The following is a 14,819-nucleotide window of genomic DNA, read 5'->3' as shown; positions in this document are numbered from 1 at the left end:
GAGGGTGAAATGTGTGATGGATGTTAGATTTCTGTGATAGCAGCATGTTTGCATTAGGAAATGGTGATTTCCTAGTCAGGTAAAAACGTGCCCGTAACTAAGAAAGGAGAAAGCATACACACAGGCAGAAATGACGTCCGGGGAATACAACTATTTATTAATCCCTTAAAGAGGATTTAAAGATGAGTTGACTCACCCCTCCCCAGTTCAGAGTCCTGGCGAGGTCATTTCCTGTACCAAGAGGAAGCACAGCTACAGGAGGTTGTGGGTTCATTTGAAGTTCGTCTAAGGCCGAGAGAATCCAGCCCACCTAGACAAAAGAGGACAAACTACTCATTCGGGGGCAGAAACGCTCAGGAAATCCAAGTTTCCTCTTGCATGGGTCATGCATCTAGAAATTACCCTAAAAGCATGACAGTGCAAACCACAGACAAACTATTAGCTAATAACAGTGTTTCGCCAACTGCTTGTAACTTTTCAGATCATTGTCGTTCCACATATTTGTCACCAGAGGGAGGTGCGTCCAAAATGTTTAACCTTCTATCTAGCGGTTTGGACATATTTCATCCCAACATGCATTGCACCTTACCGTTCCGTCTCCTCCACAGGCAAGGATGCGAAGATTTGGCACTTTCCTGTATAATTCCAGCCTGATGGACAGAGGGAAACAAATAGTGATGTTTGTTACTGATGCATTTGCAATCAATTAGCATTACAAAGTGCCCCCAAACTGTATTGGACTCTTAAGGCACATTTACAAATGGGTGAATTTCACTGCATTAGATATCAACTATAAAAAATACCAAAGCAAGTATCATTCTCAGAATTCAACTTTTCTAAAACATTTTGCAATGATATTCGTAACACTTTACAATAAAGTTGAATTTGTTATCATTAGTTAATGCATTAGGAATCATGAACTAACAATGACCAATACTTTTACTGCATTTATTAATGTTAATATCCATATATACACTAATACATTTAAACAATGATCAATAGTATATTTATAAATTAGCATTAACCTAGATTGATAAATGCAATAAGTGCATAAATAATGTTAACAGTGACTTTTAAGCAGAAGGTGATTTTTAGCAGATGAATGAAGTCCGTTCTCCTCAAGTTACCACATGTGTAGTTCAACACATTAGCTATGCACATATTCTGTCTTAATTTTGAATGTTATCTATTATCATGTAAAACCTAATAAAAAATATCTATTTGTGAAACGTTTGACATGAAAAATTGTTTTGATAGATTTGTACTATTCCCCTTTAATGCAAAGACATTCAGACACTTTTAAGTGTGGATTAAATGTTTTGTGGGCCATTGCATGTGTGTGTGTGTGTGTGTGTGTGTGTGTGTGTGTGTGTGTTGGTTTTCTGTTTTAATAGGAGTTTAATCACAGCTCTGTCAGACAGCTAAAAAAAAAGCCCCCAGCCGCCCAGCTGTGTCTGCTCCCATCTTAATACTCTCTCTCTCTCTCTCTCTCTCTCTCTCTCTCTCTCTCTCTCTCTCTCTCTCATCGCTAGAGCAGATCAGAGCGCATGCGCTGTGCTGTCTCACCGCTCAATTACTGAGGCGAACTGAGGCAGTGGGCAGCGGGGAGAGAAGCTTCGAGAACACTGAACTCCCTCATAGAACACAGCACTGCTGAGATCCAGCGACTACATAATTAATGTGGTCAGGACAAAGAAATGGTGGGTTAAAGCGAATTAAGGGAGGGAGAGATGATCTGAAACGGAATGAAAGAGAACGACTCACGCTTCTCTGGGCCCTCCCTGAGACAAATCAAACACCTGCCGAGGGTTCAGGATCCACATGAACATCTGCAGCAGCTTAGTCCCCTGAGAACCACAGACAGATCAGACGGGCAGAGAGACAGACAACACGACAGACTGAGAGAAAGACACAACAGAGACAGGAAGAACAATAGATGGAGTGACAGACAGACTGGTAGCATGACAGACAGATAGAATGATAGAGTGATAGAATGACAGACAGATAGAATGACAAATAGAACAACACAGAACGATAGATACAATGATAGAACAACAGATAGAATGACAGAAAGATATAATGATAGAGAGATAGAACAGACAGACAGAAAGATAGATAGGACGACAGACAGAATATAACAACAGAACTTACAGTAATAGAATGACAGATAGATAGAACAACAGAGTGATATATAGAACGGTAGACAGACAGAATGAAAGATAGAACACCCGAAACAGAACGACACTAGAAAGAACGACAGACAGAATAACAGAACAGAAAGACAGAGCGGCAGACAGACAGAATGATAGATAGGACAACAGACAGAATATAACAACAGAACTTAATAGAATGACAGATAGATAGAACGACAGAGTGATATATAGAACGTTAGACAGACAGGCAGACAGAATGAAAGATAGAACACCAGAAAGGTAAACAGAATGACAGACAGACAAAACAATAGAAAGAACGACAGACAGAATAATAGAACAGAAAGACAGAAAGATAGAAAGAACGACAGAGACAGAATGATAAATAGAATAACAGAAAGATAGAACAACAGACAGACAGAATGATAAATAGAACACCAGAAAGGTAAACAGAACGACATACAGACAAAACAATAGAAAGAACGACAGACAGAATAATAGAACAGAAAGACAGAAAGATACATAGAAAGACAGACAGAATGATAGATAGGACAACAGAAAGACAGAACGATAGATAGAATGATCGAAAGATAGATAGAAAGACAGACAGACTGACAGAATGACAAATAAAACAACAGATAGAACAGTAAACAGACAGAATGATAGATAGGACTGTTGACAGAACTATCGATAGAACGATAGAGTGATATGTTGAACGGCAGGCAGACAGGTAAACAGACAGACAGATAACTCCTCCTGTTTCTTCAGTGTGTGTCTCACCTGGTTTCCGCCGCTCTTGGGGTTGACAAACACCAGCACTGGTTTCATCAGCGGTGAGGGCAGCGGCTTCAGCATGAACGGACGCCATTTTGATTCCTGTCATTTCAAAGTCACTTCATTATACTTAAATAAATGCACACGTTAGCACACAAACACACACACATATCGCTGCAGTAAGCAGTGGGGACAGATGATCACTGAGCAGGAGTTAAGGGAAGAAAACGTTTAAAAGCAGGACAGGAATCAGATCTACTCACATCCGTGCCCTTTTTGCTGGCTCTTCTTTTGAACGACGTCCGTTTTTTCCTTCGAGTGGAGTTTTTAAATGAGCTCTGGGACACAGGAGAGAGACGCCGACTAAGCCAAAACATACCAAAACCAACTCCAGTAGGACAGAGTTGATGTTCTACTATTACTGATAGAAGTGTTCATTTCAAATTAAAGGGATAGTTGGCCCAAAATGTAAAACTTGAATCACGCATTCACCCTCGTGACGCTCCAAACTTGTTGAGGTGAGAAGAAAGTTCACACTGCTCTTTTCTACCAACAAATGCAAAGAGTGACAGCTGACCAACTCCAAAAAGGGCAAAAAAACACCAGGGGCCTTGTTCACTATATTCAAAGTCATATAATGACATAAACTCATTCGCACTGCTAAACAAAAGAGCAGTGTGAACATTCTGCAAAACATCTTTTATTTTATTTAACAGAATAAAAAGTCATATATGTTCAGAACAACACGAGGATGAGAGAGGTAACACTTTACAATAAGGTCTCATTTGCTAACATCAGTTAGCATTAGCTAACATGAACTAACAATGAGACAAATATATTTTTAAGCATTTATTAATCTTTGTTAACATAAGTTGTTCATTGTTCATGTTAGTTCCCAGTAGATTAACAAATGTTAACAAGTACAACTTTAGATTTAAAAAACTTATTTTAATATACAATGAAATTGACCATGTAAATTGAAATTATCATAGAGTAAAATTAATAAATGCTGTTAATTCTTAAGTGATATAGTTTACTAATTAAATATTGTTCACTTTTAAGTATAAATTAATTCAATTTGAAGTGTAAAGTGTTGGCGGATGAGAAATAAATGACATTTTTAAGTTTTTTTTTTCTTGGTTGAACTATTCCAACAACAGTTTGTGTACAAGCAAGCAACTTCCCTTTTAGCAACTCCTGAATTGAAAGTGGCAGTAACATGATGCCACATTTCAAAAACCTTCCCCATCAATGCATACAGTAAATCCACCAATCATAGCTGAGCGTGTCATCAGAGTGGGTGTGGTCTAAATGTCTGCTATGACTGTTGATATGATGGTTCAGTTTTTGATCAATTCAATTCTAGCTTTTAATGCAACAGATAAACTGTGATGTTGAAAGTGTAGGAAACAATGAAAGAAGCTCCATATAGAATACGTATGTATAGAGGTTTTATGAAAGGCATTACTGATATAAAACCTTGCAGCATCAAAGCATATTTAAGCTGAAGATGATCAGCAGAAGAAGACAAGAGCATACAGCCCAGCTTCTAAACACAGTCTAGTGTCACTTTGTATTAGCGTCTCCTGCAGGACATTACATAAACCTCGCTTCATGAAGTGCTGATAAAAACGTACCTGCGGTTTCCGGACTTTGATGATCCAGGAAGGGGGCACGATGACCCCGGCGTGAGCTCCCAGTGAGCAGGGCTCCTCGATCTGATGGAGCATGAAGCACGTGACCTTGTTGTGGAACTGTGATAGACAAACAGGGAAAGAGATGGAACAAGTCTGCATCGCGTGAACCAGTGAGGTTTTATGAGTAAAACACAGACGTGACACTCACTGCCAGCTTGCACCAGGAGCAGCTGATGGCCACGATCTCCTTACTGTGGAAGAACTTCTGCGGGAAACTCTACAATCAAATTGAAGGATAGCATAAACATACATGACTTTTGCATTTTAAAAAAACTGCCGCCCTCCTTCAATAAAACCTGACGCCGTGACATACTTTGCCGCACTGACGACACTTCCCCTCTTGCCGTCGGCGGTGGACCCAGTGATGTCTCAAAGCGTTCTGCTGTCGCAAACAGACACAACGGGTCACATGTAAACGTGCCAACAAGGGTTCATTCTGCCATAAGTATACAATAAGTACAATAAGTATACGTCAGCAACTTCAGTGTGATGAACGATTTGAAGTCATGTGTCGATGAAGTGGACTCACATCTCTAAGGCATCGAGAGCCGCCCTCTCTGAAGGTGGGTTTGCAACGGAAGTTGATCTGTGAGGGAGAGACAATGAAAGACAGATTTATAGAATCATTTAGTAAATAACACAATGTGTAGCTATGTAGACAGGCTGCGTCTGAAATTGCATACTGATGTACTACATTTGGTTTAAAACTAAAAAAAATTAAATTGATTGTTAAAAAAAGGATGTTCTATATAGTCTGGAAGTAGGCCTATTCGGATGCAGCAATGGTCAAGACGATCTGCTGAAGTTCAAACTGAGCATCAAAATGGGGAATAAAGGCCTTTGAATGTGGCCTGGTCATTGGTGCCAGATGGGCTGGTCAGATTATTCCAGAAACTGCTGATCTACTGGGATTTTCATGCACAACCATCTCTAGGGTTTACAGAGAATGGTCCGAAAAAGAAAAAATATCCAGTGAGAGGCAGTTGATGTCAGAGATCAGAGGAGAATGACCAGACTGGTTCCAGCTGATAGAAAGGCAACAGTAACTCTTATAACCACTTGTTACAAGCAAGGTCTGCAGAAGAGCATCTCTGAACGCACACGTCCAGTGCCACTCATGTCAGATAAGAACAGGAAACTGAGGCAACAATTCACACCGGCTCACCCAAGATTTAAAAAACGTTGCCTGGTCTGATGAGTTTCTGCTGAAACATTCAGATGGTAGGGTCAGAGTTTGGCGTAAACAGCATGAAAGCATGGATCCATCTAGTCTTGTATCAACTGTTCAGGCTGATGGTGTAATGGTGGATCTTTTCTTGGCACACTTTGGGCTCCTTAGTACCAATTGAGCATTGTTTAAACGCCACAGCTTAGAGTATTGTTGCTGACCATGTTCATCACTTTATGATCAGTGTACCCATCTTGATGGCTACTTCCAGCAGACAAATGCGCCATGTCACAAAGCTCAAATCATCTCAAACTGGTTTATTGAACATGATAGTGAATTTACTGTACTCAAATGACCTCCACAGTCACCAGATCTCAGTCCAATAGAGCTCATTTGGGATGTGGTGGAACGAGAGAATCACATCATGGATGCGCAGCTGACAAATCTGCAGCAACTGCGTCATGCTATCATGTCAATATGGATCAACATCTCGGAGGAATGTTTCCAGCAACTTGTTGAATCAATGCCACGAAGAATTAAGGCAGTTCTGAAGGGTCCAACCTGGTATTAGCAGGGTGTACCTAATAAAGTGGCCGGTGAGTGTATATACATACAATATTATAATTAGTAGTATTATTTATTGTTTTTATACATGTATAAAATAGAAAGTAAAAGTCTATCTCTGAACTATTGATTAATTCTAAAGAATTTCTAAAATATTAATTTTATTAGACATTACCACATAGTTAGTAAAATATAAACATTTTCCTTAACCAGATTCCGATGTATATTGTGACCTTGATATTCTTTCACATCTATTCACTCAATTGCACGGATAACTATATTTGAACATCGCAACAGCAGGGAGCCACAACTCCTGATCCTAAAAACCATAACTGCAATATCTAGATTATACCATCTCATCCCATTTCATTATCCTCCTGATGTCTGTTTGAAGAGACAAACGTCAGCGTTCATCTGTGGAGGGGCGTGTTTATGACGTGCGTGAGAATGAAACGGATATTTCTGCCTCGGCTCACCTTGTCCAGCTCCTCAATACACACCGTGTGGACCACGATCTTACAGGCTGCACACTTCCTCCGGGGAGCCGACTTCTTAAAGAGAACCGAACAGCACAAAACACACAACAGCTTGTCATAGAGCAATAGCCTGAGCAAACGCACACATCTACGATGCATCTTATAATTCAATTAATTCAATTCAATAGAAGGAATATGCTCTCACTGCACTCTTATCTCCAGCTGTAAAAAGCTTGTTTCCTCAGAGGCAACGAAGGATTTTGCCAACCACTTGAAATGGCAATAATAGAGCTGCTTGAAAACATCCGAGCGCAGTGTCGTGCTTTAACAAAAGCCTAACAAAATCCTTTTACCTGCTGAACATTCTCAGACTAATAGCTGCCTCTTCCTTTCAATACACACCAGCCTCGCATTATCTCATGAAAGAAAATGTCAATGCTAAAATGCTCTAATGACACTCTCTTCTCTGCCTTCAGCTAGCCCTCAAAATACAGCAACTGTCTGACTTCTCTTTAGCTCTTTTCATCTGTTTTAACCATGTTTGTAACCTGTTTAACCATGATATACTCACTGCAATCTTGACCAGGCACGTCTCTTCGCCCAGGTAGCAGAGATCCCCAGAGCAGTTCGTCTCCAGCCACAGATGATCACCGTTCACTGCGTTCTCCTGTGCAGATAAAATCTAAAGTTTTGTAGCTGTCCGTCCATGTCTATAAGCTTTGAAGCTAACATCTGCATGCTAATGCATTCTTAAAGGCTCACAAAATTAACAGATATATACATTCATGCGCTCTCTAGAATGAAAACATCCCCTCATGTGAACTGATTAGCATGTAGCAAATCATGGTTTATTTATGGCTATTATAACAACTTCCACGGATGCAGACAGTTATACATATAGCTATAACATATCTGAATTTAGCATTTTTATGATGATCTCAGCACTATTTTTGACACTTATCTTCTGTGGAGCTGCTTTATAGTTCGCTTCATAACTAAATTGAGCTTTTGAATGACCTTATTGTCTTTACAGCTGAAATTGTATTTGTTTCATAACTGTAATTATACATAATTACATGCAACTAACCCTAAACCAAACCTTATAGTAAGTATATATCTATAAAGCACTATATAAATACCTGTGACTTAACTTGACATGACATATGCAAACGATATGAGCATTAAAATACAAAAACATTCAGGTAATGCACGTTCCTGCATTCAAATCACACACATTGTGAGGCTTCAATTAGCGATGCCTTGTGTACACACTTAGCAGTTTTAGGAAGGCGCATTAATGTTTGATGGCTGCGCTGGTCACGTCGGGAACTAGAGGGGAAGGAAAGGCCAGCAAAGACGCACAGGAAGCGTCCCGCTGGGCTCCGCCCCCTCAGCAGTCTCCATCTGTACACACAGCACCTGGATTAACGAGTCTCTCTTTTGCCATGCCAACCGTCTTTGTGGGACCCGCCCACGTCAAACAGCACCCACACCAGTCCAAATATGCTGATATTTGCTAAACTATTGCACAATCTTCTCCTCGACACAAACATTAGGGCTTTAGTCTTAGAATGTCACGTACTGTATTATATATATTTAAAATACTCACTATATATCTGGCTTTCATTGTATTTTGAGGGGGGAAACTATGCAACATTCTAAACTAGTGCCACTTGCCTTTACCAAACTCATCACAATAGGGGATTTCTCACCGGTTAGTTATAGGAACTCAGTTATACGAACTAGACACCAGAGAACAAAAATTTCCCCTAGGGCCATTTTCCCACCAGAGTTCCTACATAGGCCGACAGCGATGCCATTTAAACACGGCATTCATCAACGTCAATAACTGAAGGATGGTGGTCACCATGATCGAAGCTGTGTTTTTGTTGTGTGTCGTGGGTTTCGTAATAATAGATGGAATGTAGTAGGGCTGCACGATACTGAAGAAAAATGCGATATGCAATACAAAAGTTATCTAGCCAAGAGCAGTGAGTGATTTTCTCTTTGTCTTTTGTTCATGACCCCAGTTATTGCAAGCTGTTGCGAAATGCATATCGCGATATGTATACATTTTAAATATTTCGATTATTTCGATATTGTGCAGCCCTAGAATGTAGTGAGTGCCGGTGTTTTGTATGGCATTTCATCAAAGTATACAGTACTATTGCTGGGTTAGACCCTACCCTGAAGTAGGAGCTAATTTAGCCCCCCAAAAGGCGTTCCTAAAACTAAAATCCTTCCCATTCCTGCAATGCGAACACACCAAAAATCGGGTACTTCCAGCAATAGTTATAGGAACTATGAAAACGTTCCTGTTTGGGGTGGTTGCTAGTTGGTTACTTACTGGCTCAAGTCAAATGGACCCATGTCTACATCAAAGTATCAAATGATACAATCAAAGCACAGCCAGTATTGTTTTCTATGGGTAAGCTCAAGCTGATAAGACATGCAGTTGGACAGACATTCATAGTGAAAGACAGATGAAGGACACTTACACTCCAGTCCACGGTGTTGCGGAGTTCCTTGGCTGGTCCATTGCTCAGGGCAGGGAAGGGATTCTGTGCTGGACCCAAATGCTGGAGGCCCGACCGCGAGATGGCTTTCCTGCGTAACAGAATGACCACAAATAGCTTCAGCACAAGACTGAGTAAACGCATTCAAGAGAAACTAATGAGACCTTGCTGAGCTGAAGGTTTTGACATCTGGGATAAGCTTCTTGCTGTTGCACATAAAAGGACTAGTCATTGTGGATCTAAAGTGGGGACACGCTACAAAACACACACAACAGGAGACGGCCGTCTACCTTGTGCCAGTATCAAAATGATCCAGACCAATCTGTTAACCAGTCTGCTTGGCCAGGAAGTTCCCATAATTCCCTGCATGCAAAGACAGCCTCTGCCTCATATGGTATGAAATAGGCAGAAAATACTGTTTTTAGACATGATGTGTGTGTGTGTGTGTGTGTGTGTGTGTGTGTGTGTGTGTGTGTGTGTGTGTGTGTGTGTGTGTGTGTGTGTGTGTGTGTGTGTGTGTGTGTGAGGCTTGCATGAGTCAGTAATGTGCAATCACATCCTCTGTCTGTCATTCTTCCGCAGAACTGGCCTTGTCACATGCTAGTATCACAGATCGATCAACTAAAACTCATATCTAGTATCTATAGCAGGATGGCCCCCTGAAAAAGATCCACGCTGAGAATAATGCTAATTAAAATAAAAGACAATAAATATAAAATAAAAGATATTTGGGCAATTCTGTATCAAATCAACCAAATTTCTGAAACTTCCCCGGCTTAAATTTTTTATTTTGTTAATATTCTTTTCTGAAGAAAATGACAATTTTCACCTGAGATTTAGAGCCAAATTACAGGGTGGTAAAAATAACTTTAGAAAGATGACAGAATAATAATTTTATTTTTACACATGATTTGGAAGGTCTATTAGTAAAATCTGTTCATTAGTAAAATCAACGGTGACTTTTGTTTTGGCATCTTTTGAGGATTTCAATGTGGCTCTATGGTACATTTGACATATTTTCAGTGGTCAAAAACCAAATGTATGTCAATTTGCATATAGCTAATACTTTTTTTATTTTAAAGAGGAATAACTGAAAAACAAATGTATCTAACTAGCCTGGGAAAACCCAGACCACTTCCGGGAAAGTGGTCTGAGTTTTCCCAGGCTAGTATCTAACTAGACTAAACTAGAAATGTATCTGATTTCAATTGCATACAACATTCCTGTCTGAGTGCCATAAATATTGCATGCCTGTTCTTTCACCAGAAAAGAAATGACCAAAATGAAAAAAATTTGCCAGGGACCTCTGAGTTGACAAGGAATGACTTTAGTTTGGAAATGAGGTTTACCAGCATCTATGGACCAAGAAGAAAAAAAAAAACACGTTTGTACCATACGGTAGAATATTTGGCATTTCAGGCATTTATGAATGTACATAATCAAAAAATAGTTTCACATTACTATAAAACCATCTATAAGTGGCATTTTTACAAGCAACATGAGATATTTATAAGTTTATACGATGTCCAAAACATTAAGATTTAACATAGACTGTAGATATATTAGCATAATCAAGTTAATTTAGCATACTAGACCAAAAGCTATGGCTACTAATATATAAAAGTTAACATGTGTTTCATATTCCAAGCTGTTATTTGCAAAAGTCCACCTGTTGTGCATTTTAAAGCGTGTAACTGAACTTGCTAAAACTCCAAGCTCCTTCCTCAAAAACTAATGCTACCTGATCTTCCTCCAAAAGCCTCAGTATTTAACATAGTAAACACAGTGCCATATGGCTATCCCTTTTGAAGCGAAGGTTGAAAGTGACCCCACGCTCTGTGTATAATTTTACACACACTCATGACACAAGCAATGGAGGCAAGGTAGTTAAGAGAACAACGGACGAGGAAAAGGTGGGACGTACACCTGACACCCTGCTGAAAGTTTCAAGTCCTCATCTAAAATTATCCCGTTCAGAAAGAACACAAGCGAGAGTCCAGTTACAAGCTCTTTTGTAAAGCGAGCTGGGGCCACGGGATCACACACCTTTACCCTCCGAGCTAAAAATAGAGTCACTGTCGGCTGACATGTGCGTTGAAAACATGACACTGATGAAATGTGGTGAAGGCGAGGCAACAAATAGACAAACAAATGTAAGACAAAAACAAAAATCACTAACAAGATCTCTTTTACATCTCAATTGCTTCTCCTAGACACCAATCTGCTAAAATGTAGACTTAAGTTCTAAGAGAAATCAGAAGAAATTCAGAAGAAATCCCAAGGTCTGTCTCCTAAATTGACACTTCCTCCAGAGCGACTTATGAGCAAACAAATGTTCTTCTGGAATAAGATAACACGTGGATCTGAAAAAAAAGGCTATTGTGACAAAATGCTGTGAAGGAAACATGCAATATGGAGCTGAGTGAGAAAGCTTGCATTAGAAAACAATGTGACTACTGAATTATTATTGTCAAATGCTTCAGGTGCAGCAAGCAAACATGTCTTGTGCCTGTGAACAAGTTGAATGGTCGAGATTGCACTAAACTGACATAGAGACAGAGGAAGAGGTTGAGACCTCCTTATCCTCTTTCCCATTGCAGTCAGGTAAATGAGTAACGCATTTCTGTTTAATATTATTCCATGGCATTAAGCAAATCAATCATCGATGTCCACTGTTTAAAGACACCTTACATTAGGGTGTATAATCAGTTCTGGGTAAACACAGTGTCATTTCGCGAACAGCAGAACATATCACTAGAAAGTAATCAACTGAGTGCATGGAACGCAGGCAGAATGGAACACAATTTGAGATAAAGGATACGCCACATGCCGACCAGAGCCGGTGGAAACAGACAGGAAGAGCAATCAGTGAGACTGCTATAATGGAATTAGTTCTACTAAAACAGGCTCTGACAGAGGTCTGGCTTCACCGAGAGATTTCAGATGGATGCTGTGCATGTGTGTGACATTTATCATCGGCCAGTATTAATTTGCCATGCAAGCTCCTGTTTATCCGAGAGGCAGACATGAAGGGATGGACGGAGGGTTCACATGTGCAAATGCAGGGGATGTGTGTTCAATTTAGTGGCCGCTGACTCTCCCTCCCTCCCACGACACCCTGCAGTAATATCATCCCTCCTGTGTAGTCATGGCAACAGTCCAACACACGCCACCGTTGGTGTATTTAAGTCTTAAATCTTGTTGTCAGCATCATAATCTCTGTCTCCATTCCCATTGTCTCGGCCAATTAGGTTTTGTAGTTGTGTGTGGGTTGAAAACTCCCTCCACGCTTTAAGTCAGGTGTCAACCCACAAACACAGCTATGATATCATCTCTCCGCGCCGCCCACTCTCGATCTCAGTAAGTAAAGAAGTAAAAGTGTGGAGTTCTGCATGGAGTTCAGCTGCTAAGATGATGTGTAGCAACACCTGGTCGAAATAGATGGAAAAGACACCACTGTTACTGTCACTAACCTGTAGCCCAGAAGCCTGTGATACCAGGTCACCTTCCGCTTCCGCCCTTTCCCACATACTTGGTTCTCCTCTACTGTCTTCGGGGCCCTGATCATCCTTCCATTTTGCCTTTTCAATCTGTGTCCCCCTTCCCGAACAACCGGTGTGCTTCCTACCTCTTCTCCAGCAGCATCCGATGTTGGGCAAGTAGAAGGCTCACTTCCACCGGTGCAAGGTAGGCTAACATCACTGTTACACATGGCTACCTGCTAGCGCCCAAGCACACCTAACACACCCAATCGAGCACCCTCCCGCTGCCAGTGCAGCGCTGAGATCATCAGGCCGTCAGATAGCTGAGACCTGACGGAGGATACCGGAGAACCGGGGGGCGTGTATGGGTGTCAGATCCTGTCCTGTCACCAGAGACAGACAAGAATCTCTCGCAATCATCATTGCCATCATTACCCCCAGAGAACTAAACCACAAGGTCAGCCCCACGTCTAGCACTTTGAGCTATTTTAAGGACTATTATGTAACCCAAGGTGACCTTCTGCAAGACAATCTATGGGCAACCTGTTACAAAGGGACACTTTATCCCTGGATCCGTCAGTCTAAAGGAGTATTTGACTGGCTCTCTGCACAGACTGATTGAGTGACTCTACAGGATGTGACTTCATTTGGTGACCTCACACGTTGATGATGCAAAGTTTTTGTGAGGTGTCTGATAGTCATGGATCTATGTTGTTCAGTTACTGCCTGGTGAGTGACGTACATCAGCAAGTTCTTTCACGATTTGACTAGTGATTGTGAAAGAGTGAAAAGGAATGATCCTTGTCTACGTCTTGTCACCAATGATGTCAACCAAGTAGCATGAAGACAATGAATAATCCGGAAGCGATCTTTTGGAATTGCTTGCAGGAAGTGTCTCTGATATTTTCACTTTCCTTTTTCACTCTACTTCTGCTTTGCTCAGTCTCTGCTTGAAACTCTAGAACTGGGTCAGTGTGCTCTCTGTGATTCTACATGCCCGCGGGGCCCTGGCGAACATGCACTTGAAGGACAGCTTCTCTGAGCCTTACTATTACCAACTTCCTCAAGGCTACTGGCGCTCCACAACACAATCCTTCTTCCTCTCCTCATTTTCATTGGAGCAGGATGTCCTTGACACAGACCTTTTTCTCATGCCTCCCTCTTGCTCCAGAGATTAAGATCTGAGACTCTGCACTGGGGGGTGAAGCGCAACCGAGAGAAAGATCTGCCAAAGGTAATAAGTGTAACAAAATCGACGTGTATGCAGAGCTCCCGTGAGACCCCAAGACTGAGAGGAATCTTGGGCAGATCGGTGATTAGAGCTAATTCAATCTTTGTGCTTTTATCTGAAGCCAGCAGCGTCCTGATAAGAACGTGATGAACAGAACAACACAAGAATGTATCAAGAGGCAATACAGAATGTTCCAGATAAGAACATCACACAACACATTAACAGCACTTCATTTTTAGGACACAATCAGTTTATCAAATTACCAGTACGCAGGTATCCCACGAGTCTTCTTAAACATATGTGACAGATTTGGGACATTCCATACATTACATATCCATAAAAACATTAGGAATCCCACTGGGGATACCTTCTTTCTTGTTGTATTCAAAGCAACTAAGGACTTTGTCCTTGCAATAGTGTACTGCCAGACACTTTGGATCATAAAAGCATCTACTAATTCTGGGTTTTCCAAGCTTTTTTAAACCAAGCACTCCTACAATGACCCCAAAGGTTCCTAGAACCTATGGTAAATTAATGCTTGCTTATAAAGTCTCCCAGGGCCATTCATTGCTGCTGTACACTATATATGCATGTTCCTCAAATTTTCTCAGAGAAACATGCTGATTTCAGCATCATACCTGCTGCAATTCAGGAGAGAAATAAACATTTTCAGACCCTTCATGCTACTATGAATGCTTTGGCTGCTAACTCTGTCCCAAGGCAAGGATGCAGTTTCTAAACTACTGCATTTACTTTAATGT

At 40.8% G+C, this 14,819-nt stretch overlaps 1 protein-coding gene across 11 annotated transcripts in view; it reads right to left on the bottom strand.

Annotated features, from left to right (window-relative positions):
• dgki (diacylglycerol kinase, iota) overlaps nucleotides 1-14,819 on the bottom strand; it is a gene marked incomplete at its 5' end in the record, with an annotated part of 40,171 nt that overhangs the window by 11,875 nt on the left and 13,477 nt on the right. For 3 of the 11 annotated variants that reach the window (XM_079622773.1, XM_079622777.1, XM_079622770.1), the window contains 12 exons: nucleotides 197-310; nucleotides 590-650; nucleotides 1,765-1,847; nucleotides 2,931-3,026; nucleotides 3,188-3,262; nucleotides 4,562-4,678; nucleotides 4,770-4,838; nucleotides 4,935-5,003; nucleotides 5,151-5,207; nucleotides 6,830-6,904; nucleotides 7,401-7,496; nucleotides 9,328-9,436. In XM_079622773.1, coding sequence (XP_079478899.1) covers nucleotides 197-310; nucleotides 590-650; nucleotides 1,765-1,847; nucleotides 2,931-3,026; nucleotides 3,188-3,262; nucleotides 4,562-4,678; nucleotides 4,770-4,838; nucleotides 4,935-5,003; nucleotides 5,151-5,207; nucleotides 6,830-6,904; nucleotides 7,401-7,496; nucleotides 9,328-9,436 — 1,021 coding nt within the window. Of the gene's footprint in view, nucleotides 1-196; nucleotides 311-589; nucleotides 651-1,764; nucleotides 1,848-2,930; nucleotides 3,027-3,187; nucleotides 3,263-4,561; nucleotides 4,679-4,769; nucleotides 4,839-4,934; nucleotides 5,058-5,150; nucleotides 5,208-6,829; nucleotides 6,905-7,400; nucleotides 7,497-9,327; nucleotides 9,437-12,818; nucleotides 13,058-14,819 lie in introns of those variants that run through there. The other 8 variants (XM_079622774.1, XM_079622778.1, XM_079622771.1 and 5 more) reach the window with 4 other exon arrangements.

The sequence above is a fragment of the Phoxinus phoxinus genome (assembly GCF_949152265.1).
Source record: "Phoxinus phoxinus genome assembly, chromosome: 9".
Taxonomy (NCBI): Eukaryota; Metazoa; Chordata; class Actinopteri; order Cypriniformes; family Leuciscidae; genus Phoxinus; species Phoxinus phoxinus.
The sequence above is the reverse complement of the archived record's forward strand: the minus strand, read 5'-3'. Positions and strand labels throughout refer to the sequence as shown.